The 21,276-nt window shown below is 40.7% G+C and overlaps 1 protein-coding gene and 1 long non-coding RNA gene across 6 annotated transcripts in view; one reads left to right on the forward strand and one right to left on the reverse strand.

The window, feature by feature from the left end:
• The window catches only part of LOC308072195, a 38,308-nt gene extending 25,712 nt beyond the window's left edge, over positions 1–12,596 (forward strand). The window contains exon 4 of the long non-coding RNA XR_013931574.1: positions 6,084–12,596. This is a non-coding gene — a long non-coding RNA (uncharacterized lncRNA). The remainder of the gene's footprint in view (positions 1–6,083) is intronic.
• Positions 136–21,276, reverse strand: part of SUSD4 (sushi domain containing 4) — a 74,454-nt gene continuing 53,313 nt past the window's right edge. For 4 of the 5 annotated variants that reach the window (XM_080408724.1, XM_080408722.1, XM_080408721.1 and 1 more), the window contains exons 5-8: positions 19,910–20,098; positions 5,101–5,292; positions 4,472–4,616; positions 136–2,794 (exon numbers count right to left, since the gene is read on the reverse strand). In XM_080408724.1, the coding sequence (XP_080264850.1) occupies positions 2,335–2,794; positions 4,472–4,616; positions 5,101–5,292; positions 19,910–20,098 (986 nt within the window). In that variant the 3' untranslated portion in view covers positions 136–2,334. The remainder of the gene's footprint in view (positions 2,795–4,471; positions 4,617–5,100; positions 5,293–19,909; positions 20,099–21,276) is intronic. The other variant, XM_080408723.1, reaches the window with a different exon arrangement.

Genomic DNA, 21,276 nt, shown 5'->3' on the forward strand with positions numbered 1-21,276 from the left:
TGCATTTGTAGCTGGAAAATGAATATAAAGCTGAAAATGCCACAGAGCAGGTGTTCCGCTGCCATCGCAGCCTTCAGGTGGCAGCTGCTGAAAGGAGTGAGGAAAGGAAAAAAAGGCCAACTACACACAGTCGGATAAGTCAAAAGAACTGAAATGGAACTTTATTATTTTTTTAAAAAGTATTCTACAATAATGGCTCAGAATACTACCACAACGTACAGGGACAAGGCAGTGCTCTGGGCTATGACTGTAGATTACTCTAGTGTATATATATGTATTTGTAAGAGCTTAAGAAAGGTTGAAGCAGGGCAGTTCAACATTTCTTAAGCACATATTTCATGATTTTAACATTTTCTAGATCTCTCATATTATAGCAGGATTTATCAAATGCAATGTAGTCACAGAAGTCTTGCATAAATACAAATATCAGTACTTTACCTTGAATATTGTATATGATATAAATTCTGCCTTACCTTTAAAAAAATCTCCAGATCATTATGTGACCTGGGAGTCTTTCCTTTTCTTTCTCTTTAAGAGTTTTTAAATATATATATATATATATTTGCTATCATACATCAAAGTATATATGAATCCCATCATTTCTGTTCTATTTTCTGCAGACATGGTCTGAAACAAAATCACCAACAACTAAATCAAAAGCTTCCTGATTATCATAGGAAAGCCAAAGAGGATCTTTCCTCTCTTTTTGCGTTTCAGTACTAGTATTTTTTTAAACTTGTAAGGATTCTTCATAAACTAGAGGTCCATAGACCATTTAAAGCAGTCTTTATAAGCAAATGTACATACTCTGACATGCTTTTGTGAGGCAGTTAGTATCAAAATCCAATAGCATTTCTTACAGAACCATATGACTTTTCTGCGATGCAGATATACATTTCATTTCTAAAAAGCCACAGTTCTTTTTCTACATCTGCTTTCATTAAATCCCCAGGATTCATTCATAAAACTGCTGCTGTTCCAAATGCTGATGCTGTTATCCCCTCTGTGGATTAAGATGTACACCCAGTCTGGTGACATCATCGTGTGGAAGATTGATAAGCAGGAAAATACCCTCCCCAAATCCAGATAGTCTTTTCTATCTCTAAATCCTCACGATTCATGTCACCCAACAGTGCAATACGATGAAGACACGTGTCTGTGCAGGCTAAGGGTCTTCTTCCATCAAAGGAATCTCTAGGGGGAAAAAAGAAATAGCATTTGATTGCTGATTGTACCTTCCCTTTTTACTTTTGCAGAGTACTAGTATTAGCAATTTGACCAAAAAAGGAATGGACATTGCAAAAATCTGACAAGACATATGGTATTGCCAGTTCTAGACCCACTTACATTCTAACACCCATCCTACTAAAACCACCCAGATTTTCAAAAAAAAAAAAAAGTTAGGCCCACAAAAACCTAAATGCAAACATCTTTTCTACTACATTAATCACTGAAACAGCATTCAGAGTAGGCAGGGACTTTTACTGGCATCGTAATTTCTCCCTCCTCCTTCTAGCTGTCCTCTTCCTCTTGTGATACCATTGAAAGTTAGTCCCAGCCCTATGAAGCAGGAAGACTTCCTTCACCCAGACCTTCACCCACACTGAATTTAGGACACTGGGCTTCAGCTCTTTGCCTAGTGACTTCTAGTGACAGTGGAGAGCAGGATCAAAGCCACTCCATGGAAATGTCTCCAAGGAAAGCTATCTGGCTTCCTTAGCACGCTGAGCAGCGTACCATACAGCTCCATTAGAACTCAATGCAATGATACCAATGCACGCTCACGTTCATTTTAAATGCAGACAGTAACGTATGGCAACCCCCCTGCTCCTACATGGTCCTGTGGGTATGTTCCCCTTATGCTGTGACTCCCATGCCCATGGCTCGATGCATACATGCCCCAGACTGAACAGTTTGCTCTGTGCACAGACACTATGAGTTTGTTAATAAAGGCTGCTAATTTTGACTGAGTATGAAAACATGATTTGCTTTCCATTTTAAGAAGAAAATCCTGTTCTTTGCTGTAAAAGCCATGGCATCTGAGGGAGCTGTGAGCGTAGGAGTTGAGGAGCAGATGAACAGACCAACACAGGCAAGATGATGGTTGGCTTCGCTGCTGTACACAGGTGCTTCCTGACATCCCTGTTGGTGAGACTGCTGTTATGGGGTCTGGACAGGAACCTTCTGGCCTGGGACTCAAATCCCTCGCACCACAGGTAGCAAGGATGTATCGCACACACAATGCTCTATGACCATGGAATAGTACGATTAAAAAAATGTCCAAATTAGGATGTGGACAAAAACGTGGAGAAAGGACGAGCAAGTCAGCTGGGTTTATTCCTGCTCTGACAGTACAAACAAATGATGGCTCCTGTTTACGGACTCACTTACTGCTCCTATGCAAGACTCACCATCTGCAATATCGATCCGCAGACTCGTGGATGCAGCCTCCCCGGCAGTGCTATGGGATACGTCAGTTCGATCTGAACCGGGAAGTGCTGCTGCCTGGCATGCCGGGGACGGGTACAAACTTTGGAGCAGTTCAGAGCAGCCCGATCTGCTGTCAGAGGTCTCAAACTCACTAGGCAGCATGTCTGTGATCCTGGGGCCAGGATAAGCGGGAGGATTCTGATCTTCTGTCTGCAAAATATGCCCCTGGTCCGCGGTAGCTGAGTATCCGGGTGCTAGAGCATTCAAGCCGCTGCTTACAGCTTCATCGTAGGAAGGCAGCATGACAGGAACGCCATCCACCACCACAAAGTCGGGGTCACCCATGGAGCCCTCCTGGTTGCCTCTACGTCAAACACAGACGAGTTATGACAGACAGCAGGAGCACGTCAGAATCACCTCAGAGCTACTGCTGAACTTAAGCAAACACAGCACTGTCTAGTCATGCAAAATGAAGCTACAGGGTCATTAACATTCACAGAAACGCTTCCTTCACAGGTTTGCAAAACTTTGTTCAGGTTGACAGTCAGGTGGAATCTGTTACAATTGGAAAAATGAAACCAGTAATGTGAAGAACAGTTTGGGGATGGGAAGGAGAACAGGTGCTTGGAAGAGATAAGGAGCACCGTTTGCTGTGCTGTGCCCGGCAGGTATCACGGATATAAAATCACAGATGTAGTTCACCAGTCAAAAGTGTCTGAACCCCTGGCAAGATGTGTGCTAAAGCACAAAAGTGTTTACAGCCCACGTAAGCAGGCACTGAGATGACTACTGCTGGATGACAGGGCTTTGGTGGCCAGATTTTTGGTCTCCTTCAGGTTTTACTTTCAAAGGATGAAGGCTTCCTTAACCAGTACGCTAAGCTGGTTTCTTTTTTAAGCAAAACATTTCTATGAATTGGGAGGGGCTGTTAAACCCTAAAGTAGCTGTTTAGTAGCTAATTAAATCACAGTATAGTCCTAGCAGGAGGGAATGGGTCCCAGGTCCCAGGACATAAAAAAAACTAAACAGGAGAGGACAGAAAGCTATTTCGATAAGCTAGACAAGTACAGGCAATAAAGCTATCTGTAGTGCAACCCATTACCTCAGAGATCTTCCTAGTTACTTATGTATATGTATACCACTCCCCATATACTGTATATACGCACGTATCTATATCTATATAAATTGACACATTACTTATATAATGTGTATACTTTTATGTACATATATTTATTTAACATTAAGATCACCAAGTCCTTTCTGCTGCATTGGCATGGAGACATATTTACTCTCATACAGCTTTTTTACTGCTCCTTTTTGCAGGTGGTAGAATAAAGAGACAAGAAAAAGCAAGTACAGGAGAGAAGTCACACAGTCCATAGCAAACTGAGCAGACTAGAAACTATAAACAAGTGTAAACCCCAATACAGACCAGCTTTGCCTAAAACTCAGTATGCCTGCCTCTGTTTCTGCAGTTGTAAGGTGACGATAATAATAATAGTAATACCCACCTATCGGTCTCAGGAGGAATGCTGTCAGAGTCAGTGACAAATGCTCATAGCTACATGGTATTTTATACAGGTGTTTATGTAGAAGATGTTTATGAATTTTGGTGAAAATAATACTCATGAAGGGAAAGCAAACTTTTAATATAAATCTTTCAATAGAGAAAAAAATTTCTTTCTTAAAACTTACATTACTAAGCCTACAGTAGTTAAAAAATTAATTCCCCCAGCACCTGAAAATGAGTATTTAAAAATACTGTCAGCTATTTTTACATGCAGAAGCCACAATTCTCAGCAGCGGAGCTGTAATTACTCCCAAAGCGGATATGGCAAACTTTGCTTTTTTTTGTCTTCGTTGCAGAAAGGACTACTGTGGGGTTTTGGGGGTGCCCTTCCACACTGTGGTTCAGAGACTTTTGCTCAGAGCAGAAGGCATCTGCAAGGCTTGTGAGCCACTCCATCTCCTCAGCAACAGTGCTGAATGGGAAAACCAAACCAAGGCCCTCAGTCTGCAAAAAGTAGAAAACAGTACAAACCGTGGAAGGAAATGTGTCTTAAATTTGGTCTGGAACATCCTGGCTAAAATAACCAGTAGCAGTACTAATAAAACGCTGGTAGCGGTAAACGCCACTATCTTCCATGTAGTCAGGAGGGTCTCCTGGGTATTTGGCCAGGTTTGTTCTGTAACAAAAAAGCAATACAAGAGTTGTGCTTGATTATCACCGTTATTATTTTGTATTAAACCTTCAGCAATACTCAGAAGTGCCAGTTAGGACAAGACATCTTTTATATGTATGTTGTAAAAAGACACATGAACCCAATGCCATATATCAAAAGCAACCTTAACATTAAGCTGCCACAGGGGCTGGACCTTGCTTTTTCCCCTTGACTTTTTTTTTTGTACATGCAATCATGACCTTAGCTTATATACACATAAAAATATCCAGAAGGTGTTAAAAATACATATTTGAAGAACTAACAAGTGAAATGGTTTAGGATCAGTCAGGATCTTGGAAACGTACTATATTTAATAGTATCTTAAAATCAATGTTCATCACTTAACCATGAAGCAGGTGAAGTTCAGCCGGCATTGCAGACCAAAAAATTTGCTCTAAAAAAAAAGGAATATAAGAGCATAGGAGAAACGACGCTGCTGCTCTCTTACCTGTTTTGACGCAGTATACTTGGTAGGAGGGGAACCACTCTCCGTACTGGCAGGTGATGTACTTGTAGTCGTTGGTGAGGGTGTAACCAGGATCGCAGTAGAACTCCACCACCGTCCCGTGGTTGTAACGCTCGCAAGGCCGCGGGTGGCAGATGTAGTCTCCATGACTCACCATTGGAGGTAGCGGACAAACTTGGGCAAATAAACAGAAAAGGAGAAAAAACATTAATGCCAGCAACTCACCGCTGGGTAGCTTCAGCGTGTCGGAACGCACAGGGCACCCTTCAGGCTCTCTGCGGGTTGGGGTTTGTCTCGGCAGTACCAGAGCACTGCTGCTGGGGGGCCAGGTGCCCAGCCGCAGGACGGATGGATGCACACACCTCGCACGTGGCAACGCCTGCCGAGGGGTCCCTTCTGGCTCTCAGTGCCACCAGCAAGCTCTGCTGTCACCTGCTTGTTTAAAGGCCCAGATGGGATCTGGGAAGTTTCCCCATCCTCTGGGGGAAGGGGAGGGTGAAAGGAGGACAAAAGGGGGCCCATATGCCCATGAAATGGCTATATGGGGATGGAGGGGGACAGTCAAAATAAGCAGAACGCCTCTCCTCATGAAGCATCTCAAATGCAGCTGTAACATCCTATTTTTTGTTTCATTAACATAATTAAATGGTTATATGCACTAATTAAATTCCTAAATACTTGCTTTCAAAAATAAGTTTGCCATCAACTGTGCTGCAAGAGATGCACAGCACACAGTGTTGCTTAGGCACTTGCAGTCTGTACCACTGTAATATTATTAAACTCCACCAGTGTTATTTGTGCTTTGTTATCTCTGAACAGCCCAACTGACCTCAGCGGGACTGCTGGTGGAGAAAGGTCTTAAATGTAACAGAGGCCGAGTCTGTGTTAATTAAGTACAGTGGTTTATGTAAGGTTAGGTAAATAAGACAGAACTGCAATATAAACATGTGGAACTTTTATTGTAGACCCTGAAACAAGATGTCCTCTCACAAGGCTGGGCAGATGAACCTGATGGAGAACCAAGGGAGCACTCGCTAGGAAGCAGCGGCAGGGAACGCAGCTCGCAAGCAGTATTTTTATGAGAGGAAACTTTTCCACTGAGTAAGTGTTAGTTGATCACTGTTTTCTTAAGTGCTTCTAACACTGAGGAAAGAAAAAACCCAACAACACCTACAAAGTGTAATGAAGTCTCAAATGGCTACATACTGACCCAAAAAGGACTTAAATTACCGGATGGCTTGGTTTATTTCCCTTCCGAGGCAGGAGCTGACCGGCTCAGCGCCCCATCTACAGGCTCTTCCCTTCACTTCATGCCTCCCTCACGCAGGCAAGACCTACTGCATTGATTTAAATAATGAAAATGCCATCTCTCGGAAGAAGAATCTTCCCAGAAATTACAATTCAGCTGCTTCTCTGTGAATCTTGTTACATGAATAATGCATTTCATAAAAAAATACACAAGATATTAAATGAATCTTCAAGAGAGGCTGATTACAATGTGCAGCAATGTCTATTCCCCATCCCCTGGAGACATGGTTTTGTTTGCATTTTCACTGGCAAGGCTTAATAATAACTTGAAATCAGAGCAAGTAGCTCACATAAAAATTCACATCCTCAATACTCTGCATGCTTTCCAAAGTCTCTGGGCCCACAAAAAAAAAAGAGTAATGCTTTACTGGGAAGTTAACTCAAGATTGAAAACAATTTTCTTAAGGCTAGGGCAAAGGTGTCAGACTCAAATAGTAGGAAAGCACCTTTTGTCCATATCAGGGATCATTCTTCCATTAAAAAGAAAACAATCAGTGAAAGCAACAATTCTGGCCTACCATAAGGAAACCTGGTATATTTTTATTATCTATGCTTAGAGCATGAGAACAAAGGAAGACAGCAATTTAAGCTCCATTGCAACCGAGTTTTGTCAAGCTACGGCAGGCTGTAAGAGATGTGTAGATGCCCAGTACCCTTCTAGCAATGAGCAAGTAGAGCACACCTTATCACAAAGAGCAACACGCAGAGAAATGAATTTTCCCCTCCAGCAATGTACCTGCTACCTCACCCCTAACCTCTTAATGTCATTAAGAGCCAAAGCGGCCTGCTGAATAAAAAAAAAGCCTCAAAACAGGTGTCCCAGCAATGTGGATCAGCTCAGGAATGACACATTTCCAGGCAGACTAAAAACAATACACTGTGGGGACAACTCGGATACAGAGCTGTCAGTCTGTTTACAAATGGAGATGTATCTTATAAAACCTGAAAACAAGAGCATCACTCTGTGTGGGATATATCCCCAGTGTTAAGAAAAAGAAAGAGTGCCACCCATTCCACTGACACCCTCCATATTTCAAGTGAAATGCTTTTGTATTGGTGCTGCCTGGAAACTTCTGCAAACATTTCTTCAATGCACTGCCGAGCATTTGTTACCAATTATTAGTTACGAGTCAAGTTTTAAATGGTCATACCTGCCAACGCCTCTTGCATTAAATACTCTTACAACCAGCAGATGCAATGGAGCAGGTTTGAAAATGAGGGTGCTTAGCTTCACTGAAAACAGTGCTTCATTCTTACATCAGCTGGCTTCTCACTCGCTCACCACCTCCTGTGAACTTTACGTTCAGCCAGTTTCAGGATCTCTCAACAGCTGTATGGGCAAACCGGCCCCCGTGTACAAACAGTAACGCTCAGGTTCACAGCCTCTTTGTCCGAATCAAGTCAAATGAGATACACCACAACAGAAAATGAACTTGCTTTGAGGCAGTTTGTGGTACACTGAGTCCCTTTCTCAGCTCGTGCCATTCCCATGGTCATCCTGGCCCAAGATCCTCTGAAGTCAGTGGAAGGACAGCCATGAATTGGCCTTAGTTTTGATCATAGAAAAGCAAGATTATGAAAGTCTGGAGAGCTGCAGAACACCCTTGGCTCCCAAAGACAGAAGATTTTTAGTGCAGAGCTAGTTGTCTTACAGGGTCAGGTCTCTTGTTTATGCTGGATACCAGTGTACGACACTGGTTACACAGATTAAAAGGAATGTGCCAGATCAAATACGGAAGAAAACTCAGGTGGCAAACCTAAGCCCACTGAAATTTTCTAGGCAAGTTAAAATTCTGGCATTCCCAGTGATCAGCCCTAATTGTATTTGGAAATTACAGGCCTTCAGGCAAATGCATCAAACCCACAGAATGAAAACAGTTGCAAACTGATTAAAACAAAGGTGTCTCTGACAAGTACATTTTTACCATCAAAGCCAACAGCAGTATGAATGATAAATAATCATAGAAAGAAGTGAATTCTACTTCAGGAAGCTCTCACAGCTTAAAAAAAAGCCCTAGGTACTACAGCTGTTCTTAAATATGACATCAAATGTTTACTACCAATAGCTTTCAGCATCTTCACTTTTTTATCAGGCTTTTGAGACTGTAATGTGCCAATTACAACATCCAGCATAGATAATCCAGTAGTATCTTCTGATGACCAACATTAAAAGACCACATGCCTGTGTCCTTAACTTCGGAGCTTGTCAGAGGAGTGGACATAATTCAGGTAGCGTCTGCTGGTGGTTCTGCAGCACGTGATCCTGGATCTGTCTTTGCAGAGCAATTGGCCACAGGCTGTAAGGGGATTTAGAGGAACTTTACAGCTCTGCATTCTCAGCTGAAAAGTTTAATCGTTTTCAAAAAGAATGAACAAGTGTGTTTATATGGCAAACAAATCCCTTCTGGAATGCTCAAGACACCTGTTACTCAGAAAAGTTGAAGGGAAGAATTCCTGATTTGATGGACTTCCCTGCCGGCTCTTAGAAGCTGCTGGAGCCAAGGGCTCTCCCCTGAGATCAGCTATGGGCTTTCTGCTCTGACTGATTTTAAAGAAAGATTAGTGCTCTCAGGAAGAGCTTGAAACCTGGGGAGCTGAGCCTTCTGCTAGGAACACTGGCACATGCTGGCTTGGAGCAGAGGCAGAGGCAGGCCCACCCCGTGGCATGCCCCCTCCGTCGCATGCTCCCCCCATCGCAGCCTCTGCACTGCAACAGCCGCATCCCTTGGGGCAGGGTCACCGCCAGGGTACCACAGGCTGCAGCCACTTGCTGCCCAGACACTGGAGGAATAAATGGGGTTCAGCCAATAATTTTTCCTATCCACTACAGCCAAGAAGCTTTTTAAACTCTGCCCAGAGGATGCTGCAGTAATTCTGCACTGTTGACACTGGAACCTTAGGAGGGAGAGAAGATATTTTGCCATTAGCATATTCTCTTTCAACATTGATGGCACAGAATAAAGATGACACATCATTTTTTAAAAGCCATTAGCAGAGAGATAACAGTGGAGTTAGATATTTACAGTGCTCAAAACCTTCTTTTTAGTCAGTTCAATGGCTAGTCAGTTTAGTCTTCGGTCAAAGTAGGTAGGAGGTAAATTATTCAGGTTTTGCCCCGCTTTTGTATGTGAGTGAAAAAATACAAGCAAAAAAGCCTTGAAATACAGAGCACTTGCTTATAAAAAAAAAAAAAAAAAAAAAAAAAAAAGAGATAGGAATAAGCTTGTTTTCCACCTTTGATTTTTTGCATAGTATGATTTTTTTTCTCTAGCTATTAGTCTGCCTTTCATGTAGGACATTAGTTGCTCGGTTAGCTGGGTTAGCAGAAAAACCCAGTGTAAGGCCAGCCATTATCTGTTTGACACAGGGATGGTCAGGGTTAGTGGCATTTGCACCTAATAAAAAAAAAACCACCATGCCTTCCAAACACACCGTGAATGTCTGTCTATTAAGCAGACAGGGAGAAAAGATTAGGGTGAAACTTCCTAATGAGAAAGACACAGATAAAAACCTGCCAGTTCCTACATGCAGGGAAAACGCTGGTGTATCTCGCTAGATAGTCATCAGAGAGGTGGACACACTGTCTGGTTTGTTCACAAACTGGAAGAGAACAAGAGCTTCTCCTGACCCTCACTGGTCCTTCTTGTGCGTATCAGGACGCTAAGTAACACCAGAAAGCTGGACACCTGTCTTCTGTCTACTGCATTCCAGCCAACGTTTAATTTGAGCCATGATTTACTCCATGAGACTGCAGAAGTACGAGTTCCAACAGGTCTGACCCATCGAGGGTAGCCTGGTCCCCACCTGAGACATTACTGGCTGGCTTCTGGGGCCTCGGTAAGGATCCTTTTCCATACATTGCCTTCGGACAAACACATGCTTGCGTACAAATGATCTGAAAATTCTTTTTTTTTTTTTTTTTACAGGAACATAGAAGATGAAGATTATGTTTGTTCCTTTTCCTGCGTCTTTGTGAACACTGTGTTAATAACACTTGGTTCCTTGGTTACCTCAGCGTCATCACCCTTCAGACCTTCAGAATAAAATAAATACTCAACCAAGAAGCCTTTCTCTCTCGCATACGTCAACAATTCCTGTCCAGTTCACCTGACAGACCTGGCCATTTCCACAGGTATTACCAGCACATGAATCACACTTGCACCACACAATACAGAGCCCTAATTTCAAGCTCCTCGTCCTCTCACACACACATAACAACACATTATAACACAGTCAGTATGGAGGGGTATGTAATGCCTATATCCTATATTCAGTTCATGGAACACCGGCATTACAATCTTTCACAAAGGAAAATGCTTCTTAATAGTTATGAGTTTGTAAAAAACATCACACAAAAAGAAAATAAATCAGTGGTGTTCAAAAAAAGGTAGCTGTTAGATAGTTGTGGATTTTTAAACTCTGAAGACACTATACTGTTTAGAGAATTTGCTGATTTATTTGTTAGCCAAAAAGATCTCAAGACAAAAACTCGTAGACAAAAATTGGTATTTCTAGTGCAATATCAAATAGGGAAATGCATGGGCGAAAGGGGACTAGATGGCCAACAGGACAAGGAGGCAAAGGAAATTACTTCTGCACTTTAAATATTAAAACCACTATTTCTCTATTCTGTACTTAGATTTAAAATTCATAGTAATGTAAAAAACAGAAGTATTTTAATTCTAAAATTGAAAAAAAAATCTATTAAGTTGTCAGTATTGTAAGCGGGGATGGAAGAAAAACTGTTGGATGCAACCACTCATATGCAGTTGAGAGCTTGAAGAAGAAATCAAAAGATTTGTAAAAGGAAGGAAGTAGCAAACCCAGTTGCTTTAGAATAAGCCCTGTTAAAACATCTCAGTCTAGAACAGCTGCTTAACAAGAATTTATATCTAATGACACTCTTCAGAAATGGAAGCAGAACAGGAAGCATTACTAGAGTAACTTTTCATTTATCATGCGTATCGGCTTAACAGTAGCTTAACGATACATTCCTCTAACAAATGCTGCTGGCATTGTGAAGGGAGACTTAGTGCCTATTATAGTTATACTGGAACACTGAGAAAAACTTTGAGGCCACTGAATTTGTGTTTTGAAGGTGAAGACATGCTCTGAGGAACTTTTCTGATTGCTGAATCCCACAGCAAAACAACAGCACCAATAGTAATACCAGAAAGGAAAGTCTGATGGAAACAGCTCAGTGAGCACTAATACAGAAAGCCTGACATAAACATGATCTAAAGTAACAATGCTGCAAGATGCTTGTTTTGAACTCTGAAGTTGCCAGTGAACTTATTTATTGAAAGCCTACAGCCAGAATTATTTAAAATATTGCCAGCAATTTCCAAAGTCTTTTCCATCTTAACCTTTCTCAATTACTTAACCTTCACAATGCCACTTAGATGTTTTCTGCTGAAAAGACACCTAACATTTAAGCAACCTGTTCTCAACCATTCAGCAATTCCATGTTGAAGGAGCTAAGAACATACCTGAGGTCTCAGGACGCCAAGCTGCTTGCTCTACCCCTAGCCAAAAGTAATTACCCAGGGTAATTCTGACTAGCTGCAATAGCCAGGTAAGCCTTTCAATATGCACACAGTGAGAAGCACTTTTCACCTTCTACAACGTGTGAAATGAATTGAATAATTAAGTTTTTAATGAAAAGCTGCTTCTCTGGTCTAGCTTTGACAAACACCATCTTGCTGAAAATTGCTATCACTGACACCAGCTGTATGAGCTTACTTAAATGAAACAGTATAAAACTAGTTTTAAGCCTATTTTAATAATAGTTGAATATTAGATGATTCCTAAGTGGAAACAGAAAGTGATTTACAATGACTTATCACACACAGAGCTTCCTTGTTACTGGAGTTACACATTGCAAAGCCCACTTTGCAGTTGCAGTCAGCTGAGCTCCTGCAGGAGCATCATGCCAAATTCACACTCATCCTCAACAATCCTGCTGTTCCCAGCACACCTGTGAAACATTGATCTTAATACCAAAGGCTTTAGTTTCAAATGCATTTCACAACAGATATAGGATGAAACACACCCCAAGTGATCTTTCTCCTGTAAATTTTAAGTTAAAAAGTGCAATTTTCATTTAAACCACAAAAATTTATGAGTTTGCAGCAACAGAGAACTAGGTGTTCTTTTAGCAAGAGGCCCATAATTACCTTTAAGAAATTGTTTATACTCATTATTCACATGGGAATGCTTGGACCACTGTGATCTCATTTACAGCAGATTGTTTTAGCTTTCTTCACCACTTGCTTCTAGTTTTGTTTCTTCTTTTCTCGTGAGAGTTTGACTTTATGATTAGTAATGGCCTTTTTAGGACTCCAAGGAGCAGATGCTGGGGGCTGCAGAGACACCTAACAAGCAGGAATCAGAGAGCTTCAAAACAAGCCAAGGCTTGGGTATTTGACTGGCGTCACAGTATAACCTCAGACCTGGAAAAGGTCAAAGCACTTAGTAGAAGGGAGGTGGAGGAGAGAGGAAGAGCTGTTGGGAAACTGGCTAAGAAAATCAGACAGATAGAAGCACCTAACAGGGATGTCTGAAAAAGCCAGTGATCACTGTGAGCTGGACATATTAGTGTTTTTATGTTATTTTAATCCCTCTTCCTCTAATAGCTTTTTCTTTTTTGTTTATAAGCAAGAATCCCTTGAGCAGGTGTGGTGTCGCCTACACCAGACACCAGGGATTGACAGAAGGAATGCTGGAACAGACAAGCCGTATTCCAGGGCTTAGCTGAACGCTGAGGAAATCAAGCTATACCACCTGGGAGAAGGAAAAGCACAAGGTCCCCTTCCCAGTGGAGTGCTACCAGGAAAAAAATAAAGCTGGGAGGAAAACCAACAGGTCATCTTAGCACTGTAATACCACAAACCAGCTTACAAGGCTAGGAAGGTGTGGAAGAGTATCGGCTTCTGGTTATTTACATTTAGTTATCAAGTGCCTCCCTATGCTGACTGGTGACACTGCCACCCTTTAAATATTGGGTTTTTATCTCTGGAACTGAACAAACTTACACAGTGAGTAGACTTCCTAATGCATAGAGTCTGTAGCTACAGTTCCTTCCATTTGTGGAAGATGTTCTGTGATTGCCCTGTTTTGCTAAATTTAATGAACATGTCCACAAAGCACAGAAATACTTGATTTCCAGGTAGACGATGTAGTGTGCTTTTCCTTTCCGAGGAGCCCTGCCAGGTACAGTCAAAGATTAATATTATAAAACAGCCCTCAGGGAGAAATTTTGTCTGCTTTCGCCCATCTAATCCTCAGCATATTTAAAGCACTGTGGATAAAACACTACATGCATCTGGCAGCTAACATGGAATTTCAGGGCTGAAATTATGGCTCCATAAAAAAGTGGGGATGTCTGGCTGGTTCTGGAAATGCTAAGGAGTTTCTGAAAGGTGATAGAGCAGGTGTAAAACAATGATTTACTGTGACAGTCCTGTGCATCAAGCAGAAACAGAAGACATAAAAGAAACAGATTACAAGTTGTTCTGTTGCTTTCTTGAAAAACTGTGAACAGTGGAGAAGGCATCTATTTCACTCACAGCCAAGACTGAAGATTTCTTCAATGCAAAAGAAGAGCAGTCACTTAGAAAGAGAATGGTATTTGTCTTCTTCAAACAATGTCTTCAACTTGGAGACTGTTTTCTAAACCCCCCCATCTCATAACATCAGCTGTCAACCCCCCACTTCTGTGTTTCATTCTGTCTCAAAATCTGCCCTGGTTGTCTTTCTCTTGCACTTTGCAACACACCTGCTGGAGTTTAGAGACTGGCTGATTATTAAGCCATGTCCACAGAAGATGATTTGTCTGCCTAGTATTTCATGTCACCATGCTCTTTCTGAATTAAATAATTTTCCATGCCTCTTCAGCTGTGGGTAAAGGTGCCCAGAAGAATTTCAGCATTCCCCAACAGGACAAAAATCTAGATATTCCAAATCACTATAAGCAGCTCCTTGAAGTGTTCAACTTCCACACTCATACAGGGTGGCTGGATGCGTATTGTTTCTGCACTCGTGGGTGATGAATGAATTAACCGTCTTCAGTGCAGAAAAATGCAAAATTACTGACTGATTTTTTTTTTTTTTCTCTAAAGAAAACTATCTTTTTAAACTTCTTTATCACACTTGCTTTCTGCAACTTAATCACCCCCAGGGTGAAACACTATCAGCCTATTTCATCCTGTGGCCATCATGGTGTTTACACCGATGCAGAGGTGTTGCCCAAGTGAAGGTGCTTACAAATACTGTTGGCTGCTGCTATTTGAGCATTTACTGCTGGTTCTCATTCCTGAGCTGCAAGAAGTGTTGCTGGAGGCAGTGAATATATTCTGAAATGCCACTCTAGTCAGAGCTATTAAAACCAAGGCTTTCAATGCCTCTTATGTTAACATTAACTCAGTTAACTTGGATTACCACTTTGGCAGTTGAGCAATATTTAATTTATTCTCCCTCTTGCCTGCAAGTTGAGTAGCTGTAAACACAGAACAGAATCCTGATACCTCCCTCCCTTAATTTCTTAATACCACAGTGTTTCATAAATTGCTTGTATTGCTGCCCTCCGCTCCCTCTACAGGATTTTTATCTGTTGGAGACCTGCTGCATCAACAGTACCTTCCCGGAGGACACACATCACTCTGTCATGCTGGAATTCATCTAAAGCCTCCTCAGTGTCAACAAAGAATCACAGAGAGAAATCCATTCGTACCGACGGACAGTATCTCAGGCTTAGGATTGCTTACTTTATTGACCCCTGAACAAAAACTGATTGCAGGCTGACTTGTATCTTTTTTCTCAGTGTATTGCTGTATGTTCCATCAAGAATTTAAAATACTTGAAGGGCACAGTTTATCAAACATAGAGCTTGCTGTCAATCACCGTTTATGGCATTAGCAATTGTTATATAAGGATGAAGATTTTTGAAGCTTTCCTTCAAAGCATCCTGTGTGTAATTGGTTAGAAAGTTTAAGCTACTTTGTTTTGAAATACTGAGCAGCTATGGCTTCTCACCTGTAATATCACCTTCCTCCAGTGCTCTTTCATGCTCTTAAATTTCTAGGTTCTATGTCAGAATTATCAGACTCTCTCTGTTGAGTGTCTGTCCTTAGGTTTAGGAGAAGAACCATTTTAAAGCCCTGTCCTGTATTCTTGCCTGTCTTTCCAGAATATTTTTTTAATTTGTAGCATACTTTGCTGGTTTTGATTTTCATATGGATAACCACCTTTTATTCAGGAATTTCCTGGTGCTCCAGGTAGGGTTTTTCTTTTGGTTCCCTTGCACTTCTGGCTTCGTTGTGCAGTTTTCTTAGTTCCTTCCTTCCCTTTTTCTTCCATAGCTTCTATAATTTTCAGGATCCTGTCTGTAACTGGTGGTTGCTTAGCACTGTATCTTTTCACCTCCCCTCACAATGCGGTAGTTTTATATACCAGAGTTCTGAAATGTCTTCAGTTTTCTTCTATGTTTTCCCTCTTCGACTCATCAAATATCCCCTTTGAAGTTTGTTCCTCATGTTTGTTTCATTTTAATTTTGAACCTACCTACAAAAAGTTTAAATATATTTTATTTTACATTCCTTCAAGCTTAACCTCGGCTAGAGAACCTGTTGGTCCTAGCATGTCGAATTAAGTTTTGATATTGCAATATATCTGACTTCCTGCAGGACTAGCTTTTCTATTCAGCTGGGATGATGCTGAAACCAAACATTCCAGGTAACAGGATCATGTCTGTTGTTTGCACATTCAATCAACCTGTTTTCCCTTTTACTCTTAAATACAAAGCCAGGAATTTCCAATTACACTATCCATACAACTGCTTTATATTCTAGCATTAGCAGTATAATCAAATTCTTCCAGCCTCTCTCTTTGCCTGCTCTCCCCACCCCCCTGCCCCCCAGTTCCTTATAAAAACTATTCTTTACATCTTCTTGGAAGTCTTCCAAAGGGCATGAAAGCTTAAAATACAGAGTCCAGATGGCAAGGTGTGTAATCATATGCAGATCACATTCCCAAAGTACTAATGGCCAGGGTTTTTCTTTTTAATTTCTCAAAATCCTGTGTAATGTCTTTATCAACCTTAAAGTATGCTATCATAAACGTTTCCTAGTTCTATACATTTCATTTCACAGAGTTCCATCCTGGTATGTTTGTTCTCCTCCAATGTTTTTGAAAGCCATCTGATTTTACAGTTAATATTTATACCCCCTGTGGTAATCTTCAGTTTAAGGGATTTTTCCACCCATGCTTGGCATATCTGATTTTATAGAAGGCAATCATTAACTTACATCAACTCCTACAGATGGATGATTAACCCCAAATTGGTAATTTAAAAATTTTATAAATAAAGAGTTAACATTTTCCTTAGATTTTTGTATATCCTTGGAAGTGCCTAGTGAGTTTCCATACAAAAGAAAGTTTAAAAAACTTCTGCATAATTATGGAATTCCACTAGAAAAAAGGATATTAAGAAAGTTAAAGATGTAAATCGAGGACTTAAAGGAGACAAAAATTCAGTGTTAAGATGCTTCATTTTATCCTCTAAACGACTGTAAAACTTTCTAGCACTGGTAAAACAACACTATTTCCTCTACCATCATTCTCAGATAAAGCTGAACCATTTCAACTGAAGCTTCCCAAATGATTCAGCTTGAGGCAGACACTCAAAAATCAATCTGAATGTTTTAAATTTGGCAAAGGTACAAGTATTTGAGAAGAGGATCACGTACCAGTAAATACTTGGCAAACTGAGCTAGAGGCATCCTTATTTGCCAGAGCTATAACAGCTTCCCTGATCAGATGCAAACAGCTGTTTCTGAGAAGCCGCTGCATAACTGCAGTGTTGGCTGCACTTCAGCACCAGGTAACACAATTTTTATCCACTGCTGGGACTAAAGCAACAGTGATGTTAATTATCAGAAAAATATTCCCTATCAGCAAAAATTAGTCTCTCGCCAGAGCTGGTGGAAGCTCTGTGCTTGGCAATATCGAGAATAAGACTGGACTGAGCATTAGAAAGCATGCTGTACGGTGGGAGCCGAGTGGTCCCTGGTGTAACTACTGATTTAAGTGGAGCTACCACCCCCTCATTCAGAATTCATCTGACCTAACAAAGTGGGGAAATATCACAAGATTGACATGTAGCATTAGTGTGGCTACACATTTAAGAAATTCCTCCTGTGAAGGCTTGAAGAGGAACGTATGTCAAAACAGGAACGCTGTAAGCAGCATTGTTTATGGCAGAACAAAAGCTCTAATATGGCCTACTCTAGCTTCCTAACAACCATTTGCTTTTAATCATTACCATATTAAAATACAGAGCTGGAAATGTCATTAGACTGAACTTTGAATTGATCATGGAAATAAATAAATGAATGTAATTAATTTGTTATTTGCAGATTTCCTCTGTGAAAAATACTGCTTGGCGAGATTATATCTCACACGTAAAAGGAATGCTGAAAAATGAGCTTGACATAGGTATGCAAGGTGCAGAATAAAAAATACATAGGGAGGGAGTTTTGTCCACTAATTATGAGTAGTGGATTATATATAACAAGATTCCTGGAGACCACCACTCCTTGCGTAAATCACTTGAACAAACATTTTCAAACGAGGGCATCTCAAGTTAATTTACCCTATCTGGATTTAATTTTGAAGCTCGCTGAGTACCAGCTGAGGCATCCCTACAACAGAGTTCACAGGAGGCGCTGTCAGGGGTGACCTTTCAGTGATGCTGCGCTCTCTTCTGCCGCAACAGAGGCAGGGACAGCCCCAAAGCTGAGGAGAACCTGCTCCTGCGAGCATTATGCTCTAGACTTCAGTCTCCTGTGGTTCATTCCACACATGCACAGATGGGACGCCAACACAAAATCACCCTGGAAAGTTTTAACATCTCAGGAGAGCAATAAGAAAGGGTTTAGAAGGGAGGCTGGATCTAAATCAAAACTCAGGATGCCTCCCAGATGGCCTTGACCTAGTGTCTGGCACACACTGATCTCCCCATCACAGATCATCATAGTTGACTGGGGATGGTAACTTTCTATGTGTTATTTAAAATGTAAAACTGTCAGGGCAGCAGTTCTTATCTCGTGTTGTACATCACCAAGAAAAAAGACCCTCTTCGTGACTTTATAAAACAAGCAATAAGCGATGAGCACATGAGTTTTCTTGGGTATTCTGATAGGAGCTGGAATGCTCACCTGTGTTAAGTCAGGGCAAGACACATTTTTTTTGCTTCATACACTTGAGTTTCTGTATTTTAATGCTCTTAACTTCCTAACTGGAGAATTGTCATTTTTATTAAAACAGTTACACTGTTTGGATTAAGCCTAACAGGGCCCTTCTGATTTTTAATGTATTTTCCATGCTATAAACAACAACAACCAAACCTTCCAAAAATGGCTTACACAGAGCTGATTTGCAATTAATCTTTTATGGTGTGCTAAATAAAAAAAAAAAAAATCATCTTGCTATGTCATTCCAAAATTGCAAAGGCAAATTTGGAACTTGAATTGTCAGTTAAAAATAAGGATAATTTTATTATTTTTGTGCAGTATATCACTTTGTTGATGTTCTTGGCAAATTTTTGCACTTCCAGAATGCTTAGCATTTAGCTCAGTAGCTTTTCTACATATAGATAGCTTTCTTACAGGCTTGAAATAGAGCAAAAATGTAGTCCTTTTAGGGGAATGAAATACAGAGGATGTATTTGGATTCTGATGACTTCCTAGGATGTTTCATTCAACATGCAGTATGAAGATGGAGGAAGGTTTTGACAGTATGGAGCAATCCATTTGGTATCTTTGTTTTAAATGCATGGGATGCAAATATACATGCACTACTATATCCTCCATTCCAGCACTGCAGTTATAGTCACAGATTGTTCCTTTTGGCTTGGTACAATTTACCTCTGTTCTGCACTTGTTTTTATGTTCCTAATCGATAACTTAAGAGCTCTGCCATTTTAGTTGCAAATCCTTTTTTAAGGTTAACTACCAAGAGAGACAACAAATATTCAAGCATTCAGCATCATGAACACTGAATAATGTTTGCAGCTAGCACAGCCCAGACTAAGAGTTTCTATGGAGTATTTTTTAGTTTATCATCGAACTCTATCCATATCTGTAGAAACTCTGACCATCTGCACATGAATGTGAATTCTGTAAATTCCTCAGTATTTCTGTTAGAAAAGCTGCAAAGAATTCACATTTTAAGGGCAAAGCAATCATCACGAAGAGCTTCCCCTCTTGCACTGTGGACACTGAGAGAGCAAGTTATTCGTTAGGGAACACCAAGAGCTAATGGTGCAGTGAACCACAACTGGTTGCACTCAACAAAAACCAGACAGGCTCAGCGTGGCCTGTGGAAACATTACATACAGCAGAACCACGGTCATAGCCCTGAGTGAAAATCGTATAAAGCATGCTGCTTTTGCAAAATTGAAAGATAAACAAAAGAAGACATTTACCTTCCACATCAAGGCACCTAGGTGGGCTATCTGACCAGATAAGGTTATACATGCACTCAAGGAACTCTGCCCCTTCTAGTTTATATCCAGGAAAGCACTGATAGTACACCACTGTTCCTACGGGGAAGGAGGACTCGAACTCAGATATGTTAATGTAACTATGAGGAAGAACCAATGGCCTCAGGCAACCTGCAAATTAAGAAGAGGAAGGTATCTTTTAATATAAGGTGCTTATCTCAGTCATCTTCACACATCTCAGTTATAATTCCTAAATTGAGGAGTGAGATATTTTTCATCTTCTCTGCTATGAATGGCATGTCTGCATGATCTCCCTTGGATCCGTATGCCTCATTACCCTGTTTCAAACCCTTTTATTGTTTAGCCCACACGCTTCACTAGCGTGGGATTCACCCTCAGCAAATTCAGGAAAGGTTTTCTGAAAATGACGGTATTCTGTTTCACAAACATTCATTGGTTTAGCAGATGGCAATTTCTTTTTGAGGTAGAATCTTTAATAAATAAAGGTTGTCATTTAGATAAACTATGATTTTTATTCCTCCTCTTAAAACTGACAGGCATGTAAACCGTATTTAATATTAAAACTGCTCCTGTGATAAAGTGCACGCAACTATAAAAGATTTGCAGACAGAATTAATGATTTTGAAATTCCAGTTTGAGAAAGTCTAAAGGGACATGACTTCCTATGAGCAGTCCCATGATAAACACTGAACAAGGTCTCAGATTAGGTTATCAAAAATTTAAGGTACCTGTTATCACCAGAAATTGTAAACGTAGTCAGACTACGTTCTACTTGTGGAATTACTTCTGAGGGATTTGTACCATGGATGGTACTGAGCGGTGACAGTTAAATGGTCACCAACCACATTTGGTGCAAGAAAGAGCAGTGAATTTAATTGATGACACGACTTTATAACATCATTCACATTCAGAGTCTGTTTTGGGCTGGTATTTAGATAACGGTTTATACCAGAGAAAAAAAGTATTCCTCATGGCCTTAGAAACGACCCTCTGGGTAATACTTAATACTGTTGATTTTTTAAATTTGCAATAATGTGGAGGAAAGATGATTTGTAATCAGGGAATGAAAAATAATATTATAAAGTTATGAGACTGACAGGAACTGCATTATGGCAATCCCTAAATAGGTCTCTTGCCACTACTAGGAATTTGTGAAGGATGTTCATAGGACTCTCATAATTTGAAGCCTGAGGGGGAAACTAAAATCAGTCTGAGACCTTCTTGTAAGACACTGGCATCTAAAAGAAAAAGTCTCGGCAGCACTTCAAGTGGTTATTTCCTTGCAATGGTCTTTTGAGGCAGAGGGACAAAAGCAAAAGAACAGAACA

Source organism: Falco punctatus (genome assembly GCF_963210335.1).
Source record: "Falco punctatus genome assembly, chromosome: 12".
Lineage (NCBI taxonomy): Eukaryota > Metazoa > Chordata > Aves > Falconiformes > Falconidae > Falco > Falco punctatus.